This window comes from Lagenorhynchus albirostris, chromosome 9 (assembly GCF_949774975.1).
Source record: "Lagenorhynchus albirostris chromosome 9, mLagAlb1.1, whole genome shotgun sequence".
Taxonomy (NCBI): Eukaryota; Metazoa; Chordata; class Mammalia; order Artiodactyla; family Delphinidae; genus Lagenorhynchus; species Lagenorhynchus albirostris.
In genome coordinates, this window is record NC_083103.1 from 14,404,564 (window position 1) to 14,422,963 (window position 18,400).

The window sequence follows — 18,400 nt, forward strand, 5'->3', positions numbered from 1 at the left end:
AGAAGGCCCTCGGAGAGCGCCCCCGGGGGGCGGGGCGGGGGGGGGAGAGGGTACGGAAAGAGGTGCCAATGGGTAGCCTGCGCCCTCGCTCCCCGGTCTCCCAAAACCCGGGGTGTAGGTGTGGCTCCCCCGGGTTTGGGTGGGTTGGCACAGGAACCGGCCTGTGGAGGGGGTGTCGCTAGCGCTGGTGGCTGGGGCAGAGCGAGGAGCGGGAGCCGGCAGGAGGCGCGGGGAGCCTGAGGGCGCGCGGTGGAGGGGTGGGGAAGAGCAGGGGGCGGGCGGCAGCCGAGGGGCGGGCGGCTTTGGGGGGTGGAGCCCGGACCGCAGCGCCTGCCGCTCGCTCGGCGCTGTAGCGGCCGCCGCCGCCGCCGCCGCCGCTGCTCAGGACTCGGGACGCAGGGCCGGCGGGCGGGCGCTCGGCGAGGCTCAGGCGCTTGCGGCTGCTGCTCTCCTCCGTCGCCCCGGGCTGCGGCGCTCCGGGTCCCGGCCCACGGCCCGGCGCCCCTGGGGCCCTCGCGTTCTCGTCCCCGGTCCCGCGCCCTGCTCCGGAGAACGCTCTCAGCTGGCCCGGGCTCGCGCCCCCGGGCCATGAAGAGGGGCCCGTGAGGGGCGCGCGGAGGCGGTGGAAGAGGAGGGAGGAGGGAGGCCGAGGAGGAGGGCGCGGGGGGCGGAGGATGCCGCCGCCGCCGCCGCCGCCGCCACCGCCGCCCGCCGGCCCCCCGCGAGCCTGACTCCAGACCCGAGGATGGAGCCGGCGCGGGGCGCTGCAGCGGCTCCCGGTGCGCCCCGGACCAGGTACCGGCCGGGCCCGGCGGGCCCCGGGGCGGGCGGGCGCGGACACTGGCCGTAGCAGCCGGGAGGGGCGCGGGCGCGGTGGGAGACGCCCCTCCGCTCGGGGACGGTCGCTGAGGGCGGTGCGGGGCGGGGGGAGGACAGCAGCTTGTCGGGCACAGGAAAGGGCTTCCCGGGCTGGCGGTGGGTGAGCGCCGCGCTCACCCTAGCCCTCCCCGCCCCCATTTGGGGAGGCAGCAAACTTGAGACGCGCGGCGGCCCCGGGGCGCCCGCTCCCCTTCGCTGCGAAGCGCACTTGGGGGCTGCCCGAGGCTCATCGTCCCACAGCCTGCCCGGCTCCGGGCTGCTGAGAAGCCTGGAAACCCTGAGGTCCCCACGCCTGCACCAACTTTCCAAACCAGGGTTGCACGCGGAGACAGGGGCAGCCTCCTGCTTCCTGCCCCCCGCCCCTGCCCCGCACCGGCACCGACCACTCTGCGCTGAACTGGTCGGGGGGCGGGCGGGGCAGGGGCTGCTGGAAGGTGCAGAACCCCCGCGGAAGCCAGAACCACCCTCCTGCTCTTCCCTGGGTAGGACCCGGAGAGCAGCGCCTCCCGGGCTCTGGGAACCCAGAGCGGCCTTGGCCGGGAAGCTAGGGGTTAAAAGGTAAGACCTAATGGTCGTCCTAGGGTGGCACCTTGGCCTGAATTTTGATACCACAGGACACCTCCATCCCCATCCTGCGCCTGCCCCTTCCCAGGATTACGTTCCTCACCTCTGGTGCAGCTTTTCTCCAGATGGGCTTGAACACTGCTCCTAAGCTGAAGGCTTCTAAGAAAGGCCACTGGGGAGTCCAAGTGCCAGAGGTTGGGCTTAGACCTTTGACAGAGAGGTGGGGGCAGGAGATGGGGAGGTGGATGTCCAGTCAAGGACAGACATTGAGCCCAGCATCTTCCCCAGGGCCGATAGGGGCTGGAGGCAGAGGGGACCTGGGATTGGGGGCAGGAGGTAGGCACCCTGGCTGGGAGGCCAGAGGAGCTGTAGGTATAAGAGGCAAGCAGGTGGGGGCCAAGGTACCAGGTACCTGCTTCAAGGGTTCCTCAACCCCTTGAGGTGGGGCTGGCTGTCTCAGGCAGAGAGACCTTACCTGGGCAGGCAGTACCGGGGCTCCAGTCCTCCGCTGCTGGGGACACTTAACAGGCATCACCATGACCCTGTTTCTTTTTCTAAGTGCTCTCACCGTCATGACTCACACATCGGATTCACTGGGGAGGTATCAAGCCTCCAACCTATTCTCTTCCCCTCCCTCCTGGGTTTTCAGGGAGCTACTGGGGAAAGGAGGGGGTGGATTTGCCCCGGGGCCTTAGCCCCCTGAGAGAGGCCAGGAGCCTGGCATTGCAAACTTTCATTTCCCTGCTGCTGTTCTGAGCAGGGCAGGTGAGCGGCCTAGGCCAGGCCAGGGTGGGAGGGCAAGTGAGAGGAAGTCTCTTCTAATGATTCCCCCAACCCCGCTGAGGCTTTGAAATCATAGCGCCGCCTCCCTCCTGGCACAAACAATGCCGACCTCCTCACCTCAAAGCAGAAACACATTTCCCCCTAAAATCCAAATTTCCCTCTTTGCTGAGTATTGCAATGTTTTTGGCCAGAGGTTTGCTCTTCTACATCTGAAGTCAAGCTTCTCCTGCAGACAAGCTTCCCTCTTCCCAGGCCCTGAAGTCCCCCACCCCCCGCATTAGAAGGGAGCCCCCTCACCTCCCTGTTCCCCGCCCACAGGGCCCTACTTCCAGAGGAGGAGTGGTGCCGATGGAGCTCATATGGGGGTATGTGTGTACCGGCTGCACACACACGGAGGAGGTGTACATCTGTGCTCCAGAGTCTGCAGGGGGTCCCAGATGCCATGCTCTCACCGCGGGGGGGCAGGCTTGTGCCCCACCCCCAGTTCCCCTTGCCCACATTCCTGTTTCTCTCCCTTGCCCACTGTGGGTCTCTCTTTACTTTTCCAACTCACTCTGCATCGGTGCGGGGAGAGAGCATTTGATATTCATAATCTGGTTCAGAGAAGGTCCCGAAGCCCTGAGTCACTGTATGGTTTCTATGGAAACAGACTTGTTCAGAGGACTCGGTGTAGCGCGGCCAGCGCTGGTGGGGGAGAAGGGAAACATATAGTAAAATCAGGCTCCACAAGTGTGGCAGGAGTTGGACCAACTCCCTTCAAGGGGGGCAGGGAGAGACTGGGCAAGGCTCTGGGGTCCTTACAGGAGGGGCTGCCTCTCCCCACCCACTGGGGTTATGCCCCTCCCGCCCCAGGAGCTGCTCCGCTCCCTCTGTGGCTCTTGGCAGGTTGCTGCTTCTCCCATGGGCTTTCTGACTAGGTGCCCAGGCTTGTGGCTGCCACCGTACGCCTCAGTCTCCTCCTCTGTGAAATGGGGAAAATAAGAGCACTTTACCTACCTCATAGGGTTGTTGGGAAGGTCAAATGCATTAATAGGAGGAAGACACTCAGAACGCAGCCATAGTGAGTGTTCAGTAAGCGTCGTTATTATTAATTCGGGGTGTTGGAAGGAACGCCCCGGCAGTGCGTTCACCTGGATCCGTCCTCTGTGTTTGGCAGGTGGTCCCGACATCTGGCAGGGCTGGCCTCCTGCTTTGGAAGCGCCTCCCCAGCAGTGCCGGTACACCCCCAGCTGGGAACCAGGCATCCATTTCTTCCTCCCACGGAGCACTTATTTAGGTTGCCGAGGGCTTGAGCGCCACGCTAGGGAGTCCTGGCTCCCGTTCAGACCCCACCTGTCTAGGAGCTTTGTGGGAACAAATCCTCCAGGTCCAAATGGATGGGCAGCTTCCCGCCTCAGCCCCTTTGAAATTGGGCCAGAGGTAGAGGGGCGGGAGAGGTCCAGGCTCTGAGGACAGAGAGAGGGGACTGGAATGGGGCAACTTTCCCTGATCCTGGAGAGGCCGGTTCGCCTGGCTGGAGAAGCAGCTCCCGATGACCCACCAAACAGGGGTCAGGAACTCTCCAGAAAGGTAACAGACGCTGGCCTCCTCAGCCCCGCAGGTTAGAACCTCTGCTGCTGAAGTGTTCCCGGCGTACCCTACAAGTCTGGACTGGCTCGGGGCTCCAGCCTGAGGCACCAGCTGGTGTGCTGCTGCCCAGCCAGGCTGGGAGAGGGGCCTGCCCACGTCTGCTTAGCCCAGCAGCGCCTGCCTGGGCAGCATCTGTGCGTGGCTTGAAGGCATTCTGAGCTCCAGTGATGGCCCAGCCAGTCTCCCTCACCCGCCCTTCTTTCAGTTGCTGCCCTCCCCTCCCTGGCCTGCAGACAGCCCCTCCTCCTTTCCGTGTCACTGTTCCCCTCCTCCCCTCCCATAAGGTGGGCTTTAGCTCCAAGCTCCTTAAAGGCAATCCCTGTATCAGTACCAGCTCTCAGAGCTGCAAGGCATCCTGCTTGTCCGTCCTATTTTACAGGTGGGAAAACTGAGATTCTTGGGGTTTGCCTGTTAAAGCCATCACCCAAGCTAGCCGTGGCTCCTCCCAGCTCCACCCCAGCCCTGGGGATGCCCATCCCTCTTCCCTGGCTCTCCAGGTAGCCCTAGATGCTGCCCAGAACCTTCCCTACCCTCCTCCACGCTGACAGTTTCTTGCCAAGGTTCTTCCCTCAGGCCTCTCTGGACCGCTTTGCCATCCTCACTGGTGTTCACAACACCTTCTAATTTAATATCCTCTGCAAATTTCATTAACGGACTGTTTACTCCCTCTCTCAGGATCATTAATGAAGATGTTAGATAAGATCTGACCCAGCGCAGGGTCTTGGCAGCCCTGCCCCCTCTCCCAGACTCTGTCCCTCAACCCCTTACCACTGGCTTTGCCTCCTCCACCCAGGACCCTTGGGACTTGCCCCCTCTTGCTTTCAGCCCCATGACAAGTGCTTAGGGCCAAGTCTGTTTGAATTAGTTTTGTAAGATTGCTTGAGGCGCTGTATCAAATGCTTTGCTAAAAATCAAGATATATGACCCTGCCTGCATTTCCTTCATCTACCAGTCTTGTAGTTCTATCAAGAAAGCTATCAAGTTTGTCAGGCATGATTTGTTCTTTATAAAGCCCCACGGTGCCGCGTGGGGCACAGAGTTCCCGCGTTTTCTAAATGTTTAGAGATTCCCTCTTTGTGTTTGCTCGTCGATTAGAGTTGCAAGGCTGTGGGCTGGGAATTGTCGGGAATGCTCATCTCTTCTTCCTCTGGGACGGGGAACGGAGCACAGCCCTCCCCTTCTCCCGGTCTCTGCTTGGGAGAGTGAGCAGTTTAGCACCCGCTGAGTCCCTGCCGTGTTCTGGGGGCCCCAAGCTGTGCACTGGGGGTGGGGGTGTGCAGGGGGCCTGGTGCCCTCCCTCAGGGATTCTGTAAGCAGATGAAGACGACAGACAAGTCTGATGCTGGCATTCCGAAGGTATCACTGAGTGAGGACCTGGTACCATGCACTGGGAGTGTTACCATAACGCTAAGAGCGTTATGTCTGTGATCTTAGTTAAGCCCCTCACCTCCCCTGGGAGGTGGGCATGATCTCCCCTCCCCAGGGGCCTGCTAAGGTCTTGGGAGGGTAAGGCTGCCCTGGACCCAAGGTCTGTTTGTCACCCTCTGCTGTGTTGCTCCTAACCACTTAAGTGCCCCTTACAGGGTGTACAGCATCAGGAGAGTAACTGGAGTGGTTCTGACCGAGGATTTCCCTCAGAGAGGGAAGGAAGGGAAGCCTTTAGGGAACCCCTTGGACAGGGGAGAACTTCGCCGCATGTGCACCTCACGCACAGCACCCCGTGGCCCGCCTCCAGTTCTCGGCTGTGGGAACGAGTTGCGTAACCTCTGTGAGCTTCGGTCCCTCCCCTGTGAGATGGGCCCTCCACGAGCAGCCGCCATTGTGTCTTCTGGAGGTCCCTGTTGTCCCTGCAGGGACACTCATCCGATTGTCATGTTACCAGTGAGGGGCTCCCCCTAACGCTTCTCATTCCAGGAGACAGAGGACTGACAGATTGAACTGTCTGGCATCCTTGGGACCAGCTGCAGGCTGGTGGTAAGTTCTGGGCTTAGGGACCAGTGGGGACCTCTGGGCCTTGAGCCCAAACCCTTTGCTCCATTCCAGACCACTGCAGGCAAGGTGGTAATGAAGACATCTTTGGTGTCCTCTTGGCCGCATAGGATTTGGGCATTCCTGGCCATGAAGCCACCCACTCCCCCCTCTACTTGCCTAGCCAGACCTGGAGCCCGGGAGTGGGGAGCAGAGTGTGTTTTGGTTACTGCCTATCGTGTGGGACGCAGCACCAGTCTGGTCCACACCCATTATCTCTTCTAATCTTTGCGATGATCTCCCCTTTGTCATTCAGCTGGGGAGGTAGTACCCCCTGGGAAGTGGTGAGAAGGTACCCAAGCTCACGCATGGGATGTGCTGGGAACCAGGCAGGAAGGGCCATAGGCAGCCCGCATCCCTCCAGCTGACGCTGCAGGGGTCTGATCCTTGGAGACGGTCACTAGGTTGGATGAGCCCACGTCTGGGTTTGGGTGAATGCCGAGGTCAGGGTTGGCAACAGTGTGTGTGGGGACCCTGGTGGCCACCTTGGCCCTGGCACTCCCTGCCCCTCCCCTCTAGTCTCCTGGTGCTGGGTGCCAATCTTGCTCTTGGGTGTGGCCTGAGGGCTTAAGCTTAGTGGTTAGGGCTGGGGCTTGGGGGTCCTCGGAGCTGAGCTTGAATCCTGGCCCTACCACGGACTAGCTACGCGCACTTGGACGAGTTCCCTCACTTGCCCGAGCCTCGTGCTCCTCACCTGTGAAAGATGGCAGTGGTACCTGCGGTAAGAAGCCACTCGATGGGAGCCAGGACCGTGATCATATCTGGGTATCCGCTCCCGCAGCCCCTCCATCCGGTGTAATAGCCCCCAGGCTCAGGTGAGCCTCCCCCCGCGCCCAGCCCTCCCTCCCTCATCCCCAGGGGCCAGCGGGGCCTTAGGCAGGTGGCCCGAGACTGGAGACTCCAGGATCCAGGGACAGATGGCCCCCCGCCCAGCTCCTCCAGCAGCAGCTGCCTGTGCTTTAGCTCCTGTTGGCGGTTTCCCATCCTTGAAGCTGGGAGGAGGGGCTGAAGCCCCGGTATCCAGGGGGTGGGGCCTGGGTACTCTCCGACTCAGGCTGTGGCTGCTGTGGAGGGGAGGGGGGACAGGAAACCGGGGCCTTTCCGCCAGTGTCGGTGCAGAAGGGTCCCGCCTACCACAGGCCGTAGGCCGGGCTGTGGTAGGATCAGCCTGAGACAGGGAACCGGGCCCTTCTGACTCACTGCTCCCCGGTGGGGAGTCGGGCACACTGGAGCCTTGTGCCAGGAGGTCGATCCCTCTCCCCAATGCTGGGAAAAACTCCCCTCAGGTCGGGCCGGACCCGCTGACCCGCTGGGCCCAGGGCAGGGCAGTAGGTAGTCTCTGCAGCCCGAACAACAAGGGTCTCCAACCCCACAGATGGTGGGAGCTTCATGGAGGAGGCTGTGGCACTGTTTTGATTCCTTGAACGTTTCCAGGCCACCGTATCCTGTTTGTAGGTTAGAGTAGTCCCTAAAAATCATGCCCAGGGGTCTTACTTAATGAGTCCTGCTCTGTGCCCAGCCCTGTGCTAAGCTTCATCAGCTTTCTGTCTCACAGCCCCAATACTCGAAAGATTCTGTGATCGTCTTTCCCATTTCATAGATAAAGGCAACTGAGACCTATTGAGGCTAGGTGCCCTGCACAAGGTCTCATAGCTGTAATGCATCAGCAGTGGGAGTGAACCCGGGCCTGGCTGGCCCCGCAGCCAGGGTGCCCAGCCAGCACCCGGCCTGCTGCCTTGCATGCCTGTGGGTAACTTCTCAAGGAGGCTTGAGACAACATGCATGTCCCCAGGGTCCTCACTTGTGGACCCTGGAGACACCAGAGCTCCTAAGAGGCAGCCAGGCAGCTCTGCTGGTGGTGACAAGTTGGTGGACGGTCACCCTCCGGATGCTTGTCCTTGGAACCATGATTGTAAGAACTTGCCCTCATTGGAGGTGCCCGAAGGATGTTCTGCTTCTGTGGGGTCTGTGGAGAAGCCACAGGGCCCGGGGGCTCTAGAGATTGTACACGAAATCCTTGTTCGTGTTGGTGCAGATTCTGGGGAGAAGGACCGTACACAGACCTCACAGTGTTTCAGGTTGAGGGGGCACGACTCCAGAGAAAAAGAAGCACTGGGGCCTCCAGTAACCCCTTGGCTGACCCAGACCACAGAGGCTGAGTTTGGACCCCACCAGATCGCCTCCCCTGGAAGGTTGCACTGGCTGAACTCTATGTGGGCACACCGCTCGCCTTGAGGGTTGATTCAGGACACAGCCCTGCTTGGACTTATTAGGCGTGAGGTCTACCTGCTCAGGGCTCTCTAGGAGACCCTTAAGAAGAAATCTTGTGCTGGATTCAGTATCAGTAATAGCTGGGCATCTCTTGAGCAGGTGCTTTAATCTTCATCTCACGGATGCTATGAAACGTGTAAGTGAAATATTTCCTTTTTCCCACGGGCAGCCAGGTAGCTCTGACCTGTCTGTGTCACCCAGAAGTGTCTTGGCTGTTGTATACTACGTGGCTCCTAGTTCTTTCAGACTTTCGTACCCCTGATTTCCCCTTGCCTCATTTTCATCACCCCATTTTCCTTAGGAAGAAAAAACCTTGCCGAAAAAGAAAAAACCTTAACTAAACAAACATTTATGGTGGATCGATGCTGGCTACTTCAGATGCAGGGATTAAGCATTTCCTTTCTGCAGTCTCCATCCCAGAGGCCTGTTTGCCAACTCCCCCCCACCCCGCCCCCGTCCAGTTCCCTCTGCCCCTTGCTCCAGTTCCTGGGACCCCAGAGCCTTGGGGCCCCTCCATACTGGCTCCTGAGTCTGGTGAGAAATACAATGTTCAGGTTTCTTCCTCTGCTTTTCCTGTCTCCCCAGGGCTTCACAAAAGGAGGAAAAAAGTGACAGGGAGAAAAAACGGGGAGGGGAGTCATTTCTCCACCTCAGGCCTTAGCTGCTCCCCAAAGCCCCAGGCTCCCTTTTGAGGTGTCGCCCTTTTTCAGCTGCTGCCTTGTCTCAGCAGCCCCAGGTGACTGCTGGCCCCCACCTGAGCAGACCAAGCCCAGTTCTGGCAGAAAGGTGGTGAATTCGACCCTGGTGCCTTGGAAGTGTGGGAGGAGAGAGCTGGCCGGCAGTGCCCTGGGGACGGAATCGGGGACACAGTGAGACGCCAGTGCTGAGTTTCAGTGCCCCACCCTGTCATCAGTTGCCCCTCCAGTTCTTGCGTGGGGTAGCTTCACTCTGTCCCCCAAGGTTAATAAACTCAAACTGAAACAACACACTCAGTATAAACTATGCCTTCCTCCCACCCGTCCCCTAGCTCCTCCCACTGGGCAGCTACAGCTGGTTCAGTGCAAGTTCTTGTGGTTGTTCATAAATTCAAATACATAGATTTTTTAAAAATGAGAAATGGTGGCACACTATTGCCCATGTCTTTTTTGGCCCTAGATTTTTTACTTAATAATATATTTCGGGTGATGTTTCCACATCAGTGCTTACACATCTGCGGAGCCTTCTCGGATAGAATCAGTTGAAAAGAAAACCCTAGGGTCGAGGAGAATGCTAATAATGGAGGGGTTAAGCCTCTAGGGAAGAGCAGGGATGCCCACATGTGAGTTTTAGGACGTTTAAGAACCTTCTAATTGTGTGTATTAAATTGTGGGCACAAATGGGTCTTCCTGGGAAGAGGGATTGTGTCTCTCCAAGGGGGGTCCGTGGCCCAGTAAAGACAAAGGCCCATAGCACTGTGTTGCATGGGATGTAATAGAGCAGGTGGCAGGGGCTAACTCTGCAGAGGGCAGAGCCCCTTGGTCCGTGGGCCTCACTGGGGCAGCCACGGATCAGACTGAGGGAGGGGCAGAGCTGCCAGCCCTGGTATATTCTTGGAAGGTGACTGGAGCCTTCCCACTTCCGAAGGAGGGTCCCCCAGCCTGCAGCGATGGTGGCCCTGACTCTGAGGATGGAGTATGGGGCCTTCCTGGGATCAGAAAACTCCAGTGGCCAGATCTGGGAAGCCCTTAGAGTCATTGGATCTATGGAAAAACCGAGGCGCAAAGAGGCCAGGTGGGTGAGTCCAAGGTCACCCAGCCAGGGAAATGCCGAGCCTGTGGGCTGCCCCTGCCTGTGACATTCGTTTAGGGTTCCTTCCCCTGCCAGAGTGGAATGAGACTAGGAGGCAGAGGCCCTCCGGATGATGTGAGGCTGCCTGTTGCTGCTTGCCTCTTGCTGTGTGGGTGAGGGAGAGGGGGCGCACAGAGCAGGGCCCGTAGCTCGGGTGGCGTGTCATCCTCACACCTCATGCCACCCGCAACATCACCTCCCGCTGCCTGCATCCTCACATTAGGCTGCAGCCAACCAGCCAGGACTTCTGAACCCAGCAAAGACGCAGCGCTAAGAGGCTGCACTACAGGACGTGGCCACTAGAGGGAAGTAGGAAAGCCACTGCGGTGGCTCCGCAGGAGAAAGCTCCCAGGCTGGGAGAGGAGCCGGCGGAAGTGGTTTTGGGCAGAGACCTGCCTGGCAGAGGTCTGGGCACAGCGGTTAGGGAGAGTGCTGATGTGTTCTGAGGGGCTTCCCTGAGACAAAAAGCAAACAAGACATTTAATGATGATGATAGTAACATTTGTTGAGTGCCTACTCCATGCCAGGCACTGTATTAACTAATTAGTCCTCACAACAGCCTTGTTAAGATTGTCCCTACTTCTCAGGTGAGAACGCAAAGGTCCAGGGAGATTGAGAAGTCTGGCCATCAACGGGGCTGGTGCCAGAGCCACTGTCCCAAGCACAGGGCTGTGCCGTATTAAATGCCTGTTCATATAACCACCGCTATGGTTGTACCTCCTTTACGGGTGGGGAGACTGAGGCTCAGAGACAACTGGTGAGTCACCCAGGTCCATGCACGTGCTAAGTGACAGATCCAGGTGGTTTCATGGCTTGAGCTCTTAGTTCTGAATTACAGTTCTCCCAGGAAGAGGTGTTTTCCACTCCCATCCTGTGCCCTGCTTTATCTGAGCTTTCTTTTGGGAGTGCGTGACTTCCAACAGAAGTTACAGATTCTTGGTCCCTGTGTCTAAGGCGCGCCTGGATTTTGACTAACCAGAGGTGGAGGGAGGCCATGCCAGAGGCTGCTAGAAGCCCAGAGAGGGGCTCTGGGGCTCACAGTCTGGCTTAGAGGATGAGGGCCTTGAGGAGTCCTTTGCAGTGGCCAAAGCTCCCCTGGGAACAAAGGGCCTGGCCTCGGGGCCTCTGGTTTCCAGGGCAGATGCCTCCAGCATACCAAGGATGCTTGGCCGGCCGTGGCCCCGGCTCTGCCAGGCTGGCAGGAGAGCAGGGGCAGTTCTAGGAGGGCCAGATTTCCTCCATCTTCCCGTTCCCATGCCCTCGCTTTGCCCTCCTGGGGCAGGGGGAGGGGGATGGCTTGTGTCTGGGCCTTCAAACACATTCCCCTCCTGTGTGCCCAGGCTGCACCTAGTGAATCCGAGTCCTACTTTTTTAGGGATTTATAACTTTGCAATGATGCTTTAGTTACTTCTGATTTATTGACAAAGACAGCAGGCTCCAGGCCTGGCCTTACGTTTCTTTGGGTGGCGGTAGGGAGGGAAAGTGGGGGGAAGAAACTTAAATGGTCTCCTCCCTGAAAGGTGCTTCTCTTTAAAGATAACCTTGGGTGAATTGTTTTTGGAACTGGAATCCTAGAGTTAAGTGGAGTCCCTTTAAGCCTTCTGTTTCCTGTCTTGGTGGGGACCAAAGGATGTTGGATGTAGTTGAAGAGGGAGTGGGTCAGGGAGGAGGGTTCGAGCATGGACTCTAGAGCATACCGCCTGAGCTGGTATCCTGGCTCTACCTCTTACTAAGGGTGCGAGCTTGGGGAAGTTATCTAACCTTGCAGAACCTCAGTCTGCTTATCTGTAGAATGGGACTATGACCTCACAAGGTTAGTGAGGGCTAGACGAACTGATGCCTGGGAAGGGAGCATATGCCTGGGAGAAACATCTCGAATGCCCAGTAAGTGCTTGCTTTCCTTTGTGTTATTTTATCCATAGTGCCCAGAACTCATACTAGGTAACTAACATGCTTGTGAATAAATACAAAGGAAATACAGTGGAACGAAACAGCATTGCAACTAAAGAACGGACCCCTAAATAACTTAAAAATATTACTTTGCGTGAATATTGGTGGCTTTCCCTCCCTGTTCTCTAAAGGTGTTCACATTTGTCTTGGGGCACTTGGAAAGGGTGGGACTGCACTTTGCAGGGGAGTCACATTTAATGCAGAGAAGCTGTTCTCTCTGGGTACCGATGGAGACAGCACCTTCTGCTGTCGTGGTGTGAGGCAGGGTGGGGTGGGATGTGGTCAGGGCTGTGGTGTTGCTCTGGTCACGTTGGAGTTTCCCTAGAATTTAGACTGTGCTTTCCCCCATTTACTGCCACCTGGTGACATGGTACTGCTTCCTCTAGGTACCAAGTGGAGTTTCATACTTAAAACAGGACTCCTAGGCCCCAGAGCCTCAGCCGGCCCCCTGCCATCTCACTCCAGCTTCTGTGCCCCTCCTCAAGCTTCAGCATGTTTCTTGCCCACTGTGCTGGTGTGAAAGGGCCACAGCACTGGCCTAAGAGACTGTCCCAGAGGGATTCGAGTCTCTGCTACTTCTTCCTTGCTTATCATGCCCATTTGCTTAGTCTTTGAATCTTAATTTCATCATCTGAACAACGGGAGTGAGGACGGTGACCTTCCAGAGGGGGCTGTCAGGAATAACATGATGTGGCGAGTTGGGTGAGTGAGCCGAGCCAGGCAGCACTGCAGGTTTGGGAAATGAGGACCTACTCGCCCTGCCCTCCAGGGAGTCGTTCCATACAGGGGATGTGGGAAGCATATTCACAGGCACAGGAGTTCACCCCATCAGCCACGAGCCAGTAGATCGACCAGACCAGACAGCAAAGGGAAGAAACATGCTCTAAGTCTCAGAAACCGTCTGAAGTCCCCTTCTAATGTCCGGTCCCTCTCATGCTGATTTACAAACAAATGTGGGGGGTCACTAATTGAATGCATGTTCGAAGGCCAAGTACAGGTAACCTGGAGGAACGGTAAATCGAATCTCCTTAGAAGGAAGGAGAGTGGGCTCTGGGGAACCTGCTAGATGGGGGTAAGCCAAGCATGTGAGTTCAGGTAGGTTTCTCCACCTCTCTGTGCCTCAGCTTTCTCTTCTGTGAAATGGAGCCAATACTTTCCATGTAAAGTTCTTGCGGGGAACTGATGAGCTAGGGCGGGGAAACCGCTTAGCACTTAGGAAATACTCAGTGGACACTAACAAAAATAACGTTGCCGTCTTGGTGTTTTAACTTAGGATCCGTGAAGAGCATCCAGATCCCGGATGCTCCCTGGTCCACTGTTGCTTTGAGTTTCAGGTAGCGGTTCTCCTCTCTCCGGGTGGCTAGAAGAGGAACCTCACTTCCTGGCTGTCCCCTCCTCGTGGGCCTCAGCGTGTGGGTGGTCTCGGCTGAGCCACCGCTTCCGCCTGGAGATCTGGGGTGAGCACCCCTGTCCTTGCTGACTTCCGCTAACCCCCCTCTCGGGGAATCACTGAACAAGTTGAATTGCAAAGGGTCAGGATGCTCTGCTGATTTTAACTGCAGAACCAGTCTGGACTGTGCCCCGGCCCCGTTTGCTGGGACAACTTTGACTCTGACTGTTTCGTTCTTGGGCACTAGCCGCTGTGTCTGGTTGGGTCAGTCCGGTCACCAGAGCTGAACTGAGCTCGCCAGGCCTGGGGGTGTTTGCGGCTGGTGGATTTCTTCGCAGCTCCCTCTGGTGGCAGCTGGGAGGGGTGCCTCCACGGGGGGCTTGCCCAGGTGGGGCACCAATGCTCGGCCAGCTGGGCGGGCAGGCTTGTCAGCTCCCTGCCCACTGGGGCGTGGTGTGAGCACAGGGACTGAGACTTGCTAGGAGGATATGGGTAGGGGGTGGAAGAGGTGGGTGAAGGAGGTCCAGGCCTCAGAGGGCTGGATCCAGGGGGTGAGAGATGGCAATGGGTTATTTGGAGCTCTGAGTCAGTGGTAAATCTGGGAGAGCAGGCAGGGCCTTTGCTGTGCAGCCCTGGAGAGCTGTCTGTGGGGCGCAGGACACAGGAGAGAAGGGGTGGGGAGGGAGGAGCTTGGAGCCCCCCTTCAGCACCCCTGCCTTCCCTCTCTCCTTGCAGTCTTGTGGCCACAGGGCTGCTGCACAGGCAGTGACTGCCGGCTGGGCCTGGAGACCTGGCGGCTGCGGACTGCCCAGCCCAGAACAGCCCCTCTTTGGTGAGTCCTCTCTGCCCCACCTTCCCCAGGGCTGGTCACCGAGCTAGCCCATCTCGGGGGGCGGCTTTCCAACACCCAGCTTAGCTCCTCTTCCCTGCTCTCCCTGCCCTCCCCATCCCCCATGCTTTCTCAGTTCCTTGAGACACTAACTTCTGTACCACCCCTTCCTCTTCTCACTGCCCTGCCTGGGTTCTCTGGGGCCACTGTTGGATCACAGTGGGGTCCCTGTGCTTACCCTGTGGGCAGAAGGGGGCGAGGGCCTAAAGGTGGAGGCCCTTGAGGACTGGCTGGCGGAGGGGGGCTGGAGGAACCAGTTCACTCTGCGGACAGTAGGGTCATCTGCTCCGTGGCCCAGACCCCTCCCTCAGTGGCCAGGAGGAAATCCTGGAGGGCGCTGGGGCCCAGGAAGGGATGCTTCTCAGCAGCCCCTGGACCCTGCCTCTGCTCTGGGCCAGCTGACTCTTAGGGACTCCGTGAGCCCCGGGAGTCCTCTTCTGGAATAAGCTAGTCACCTGCATCTGTAACTTCGGGGGGGCAGGGGGGAGGGCATGACACAGTTGTCCACCTTTCCCAGCCCAGGAGGCATGGGATGCTAGCAGCCCACCAACTCACGGTGTGCAGGGGTTCTTTCTGCATGAGGGCTTGGGTCAGGGGGAGGCATCTGACGTGGACTCTTCTTCCTCTTGGGGGTGGGCAGGGGATGGAGGAAAGATGACCACCTGGGGAACTGGGTGCCAGCTCGTGGGGGTGAAGAAGATGCAGGTGGGCCCAGGAGATGCCAGCAGGGGTGGCAGGCAGTGAGAGGGGAATGGCTTGAGCTGGGAACTGGTCATTCCCAAGTGTGGGAGTTGGGAGTGTTAGGGTCTTGCCCAGTCAGGCCCCACTGAGGAACCCAGCTCATGATGGGAGACCCCACAGCCTTCTGTAGGGTAGACCCCAGGGTATGGGAATCAGTCCCTAAAGGCTCCCAGGAGTTCCCAGAGAATGGTAAAGTCTCGTGCAGGTGCCATGTAGGCCTCAGATGCACGTGTGAGCACTGACGCAGGGAGCTGCAGCCCTTCCTCAGGCGGGCTGGAGACCAGCTTCCCCGAGGGAGCAAGCCAGTGCCGCTGGCCTTGGGAGGTACCCAAGCCTGGCTGCCCCCTGATGGCTGCCCGCCTTTGCCCACAGACCTCACATGGTGGAGAAGCAGCCCCATGAAGGTGCCCAGCCATGCAATGTTCCTGGAAGGCCGTCCTCCTCCTTGCCCTGGCCTCCATCGCCATCCAGTACACGGCCATTCGCACCTTCACCGCCAAGTCCTTCCACACCTGCCCAGGTCTGGCGGAGGCGGGGCTGGCCGAGAGGCTGTGCGAAGAGAGCCCCACCTTCGCCTATAACCTCTCCCGGAAGACCCACATCCTCATACTGGCCACCACGCGCAGCGGCTCCTCCTTCGTGGGCCAGCTCTTCAACCAGCACCTGGACGTCTTCTACCTGTTTGAGCCCCTCTACCACGTCCAGAACACGCTCATCCCCCGCTTCACCCAGGGCAAGAGCCCCGCGGATCGGCGGGTCATGCTCGGAGCCAGCCGTGACCTCCTGAGGAGCCTCTACGACTGTGACCTCTACTTCTTGGAGAACTACATCAAGCCGCCGCCCGTCAACCACACCACCGACAGGATCTTCCGTCGCGGGGCCAGCAGGGTACTGTGCTCTCGCCCCGTGTGCGACCCTCCGGGCTCCGCGGACCTGGTGCTGGAGGAGGGGGACTGCGTGCGCAAGTGTGGCCTGCTAAACTTGACGGTGGCCGCCGAGGCCTGTCGGGAGCGCAGCCACGTGGCCATTAAGACGGTGCGGGTGCCCGAGGTTAACGACTTGAGGGCCCTGGTGGAAGACCCCCGGTTAAACCTCAAGGTCATCCAGCTGGTCCGCGACCCACGTGGCATTCTGGCTTCCCGCAGCGAGACCTTCCGCGACACGTACCGGCTCTGGCGGCTCTGGTACGGCACCGGCAGGAAGCCCTACAACCTGGACGTGACGCAGCTGACCACGGTGTGCGAGGACTTCTCCAACTCCGTGTCCACCGGCCTCATGCGGCCCCCGTGGCTCAAGGGCAAGTACATGCTGGTGCGCTACGAGGACCTGGCCAGGAACCCCATGAAGAAGACCGAGGAGATCTACGGCTTCCTGGGCATCCCCTTGGACAGCCACGTGGCGCGCTGGATCCAGAACAACACGCGGGGAGACCCCACCCTGGGCAAGCACAAATACGGCACCGTGCGAAACTCGGCGGCCACGGCCGAGAGGTGGCGCTTCCGCCTCTCCTACGACATCGTGGCCTTTGCCCAGAACGCGTGTCAGCGGGTGCTGGCGCAGCTGGGCTACAAGATGGCCAAGTCGGAGGAGGAGCTCAAGAACCCCTCCATCAGCCTGGTGGAGGGGCGGGACTTCCGCCCTTTCTCGTGACCAGGGCTCTGTGGGTGGGGGCGAGGGGGACACGGTGTCGGCTTTGATAAAATGGACCGTTTTGAACTGTTGCCTTACTTACCCCTCCCTCTCCCACCCCGTCTTTGTGTCCTCCCTACCCCCTGTCCAGACCCCGCTTCCTCTGCCTCTCTTTGTCTCTGAAATTTGCACTAAGTCTTGGACAGGAATCTCTGGGGCAGAGGGGGCCTGAAGTGGGGTCCAGCCCCAGCCCCACCCCGTTCAGACACAAGGATGTGTGTCTCTGGTAGATGGTGACAATGTTTACAAGCACCGCACTTACACATTCACACATGCGCGCACACACACGGGCACCTGAGAGGAGAGACACCCCAAACCGCACAACTTCTGAAGCTTCTCCAGCGGACGAGTGGCGAGGGTATGGTAGTTTTTGCACTGTCTTACTTCTACGAGGTAAGAAGTTAAAAACAAAAAGGCCACCTCTCTCTAATTTATGAATGGCGTTTATCCCTCCCCATCCTGCTTCTGCCCACCAATGCCCACTGCCCCTCCCTCCCTTGGAGCAGAGAAACTGCCCCCTCCTGCCCGCCCTTGCCTGTCAGGTGAGCAGGTTTTTACTGTGAGGTGAATGTGGACCTTGTTTATTTTTTCCAGTCTGTGGCAATGCTGTTCGTCTGTCTGAGTCTTGTGGCTGCCTCTGGACCAGTGATGGCTGATAAATGTTATGGTTTTCTGATTGATCTTGGGGTCCATCTGTGATATTTCTTTGTGCCAAAAAGAAGAAAAAAAAAAAGAGTGGTTCGGTTTGCTAAATGAACATTGAAATGCTTTATATGTGTTTTCTGTAAATAAAAGAGTGCAATAATGTCTGAATGTGATTATGGGACATTCTGAACGGGCAAAGGCAGAAATCGGTGGGGTCTAGGTGTTTCTGGCTTTGAGGAGGAGAGAGAAGGAGATGGAGGTGGGGATTCAATGACCAATTGCTGGCTTTCAGTATTCATGTCACCCTCATCACCCTCAACACTGAGTTCACGGTTTCATTTCCCTCCGGTCAGTTGAGACCAGGCACCTTATAGCCAGGGGTGATGTTCAAAATATTTAACAAGTGGTATGGCTTGCCGAATCACTGTCTGGAGATCCTGATGAGGTCCTGGTGACCCTTTCCTGTGCCAGATGTTACCTCTGTTAATTGCTGGGTCTGTGGAAAGGATAGCCAGGTGGGGGAGGGATATTCAAGGGATGTGTTGGCTCGGGCCGGTGCTGCTTATCAGTGGTCTGGAAGTATTCCAGGATTTTAACAAGTAGTGCAGGTGTACTGGTGTCTACACTGGTGGAACATCAGCTGTGCTTACTTCCTTTCCCATCCTTGGCCATCTAACAGCTTCCCCAGCTCTTTTACCAAGAAAACAGCTGGTCCCTAGGGTGGAGTTCACAGCTTTGTTGTCCTGGGACAGAGAGAGTCTGTCTGGGATTAGGTAGCCCCAGTGGTCTTGGGCTTTTCAAGCTTGGAAGAGCCATTTTACCAGGTCACCCAGGGCAGTTCAGCCTTCAAAGGATTTATTTATGATAACCAAGCCTGCACGACAGAGAATCAGAAACCAGAGTGCTGGCCGGCTTTTAGGGTAAAGATCCAACTCTCAGTGCTCTTGGAGGCCCCACATGTCCTGACTCCTGCCCAACTGTAGTTTCACCCTCACCATGCTCCCCTTCACATTCACTCTCTGGTCTTCCTGCTTTCTTTTAATTCCTTGAACCCTCTGAGGTTAGAGTCCCCAATTTGTTCCCCTCTCCCCATAACCACACCCTTGGCTAGTGCC

General features: G+C 58.1%; 1 protein-coding gene across 1 annotated transcript; it reads left to right on the top strand.

Annotated features, from left to right (window-relative positions):
• The first annotated feature begins 757 nt into the window (after positions 1-757).
• Positions 758-17,433, top strand: CHST1 (carbohydrate sulfotransferase 1). The gene is made up of 4 exons (XM_060159341.1): positions 758-795; positions 13,266-13,388; positions 14,057-14,153; positions 15,324-17,433. Exon 4 carries the CDS (start codon positions 15,366-15,368, stop codon positions 16,599-16,601), a length of 1,236 nt encoding a protein of 411 aa, XP_060015324.1. The 5' UTR covers positions 758-795; positions 13,266-13,388; positions 14,057-14,153; positions 15,324-15,365; the 3' UTR covers positions 16,602-17,433.
• Positions 17,434-18,400: the final 967 nt, after the last annotated feature.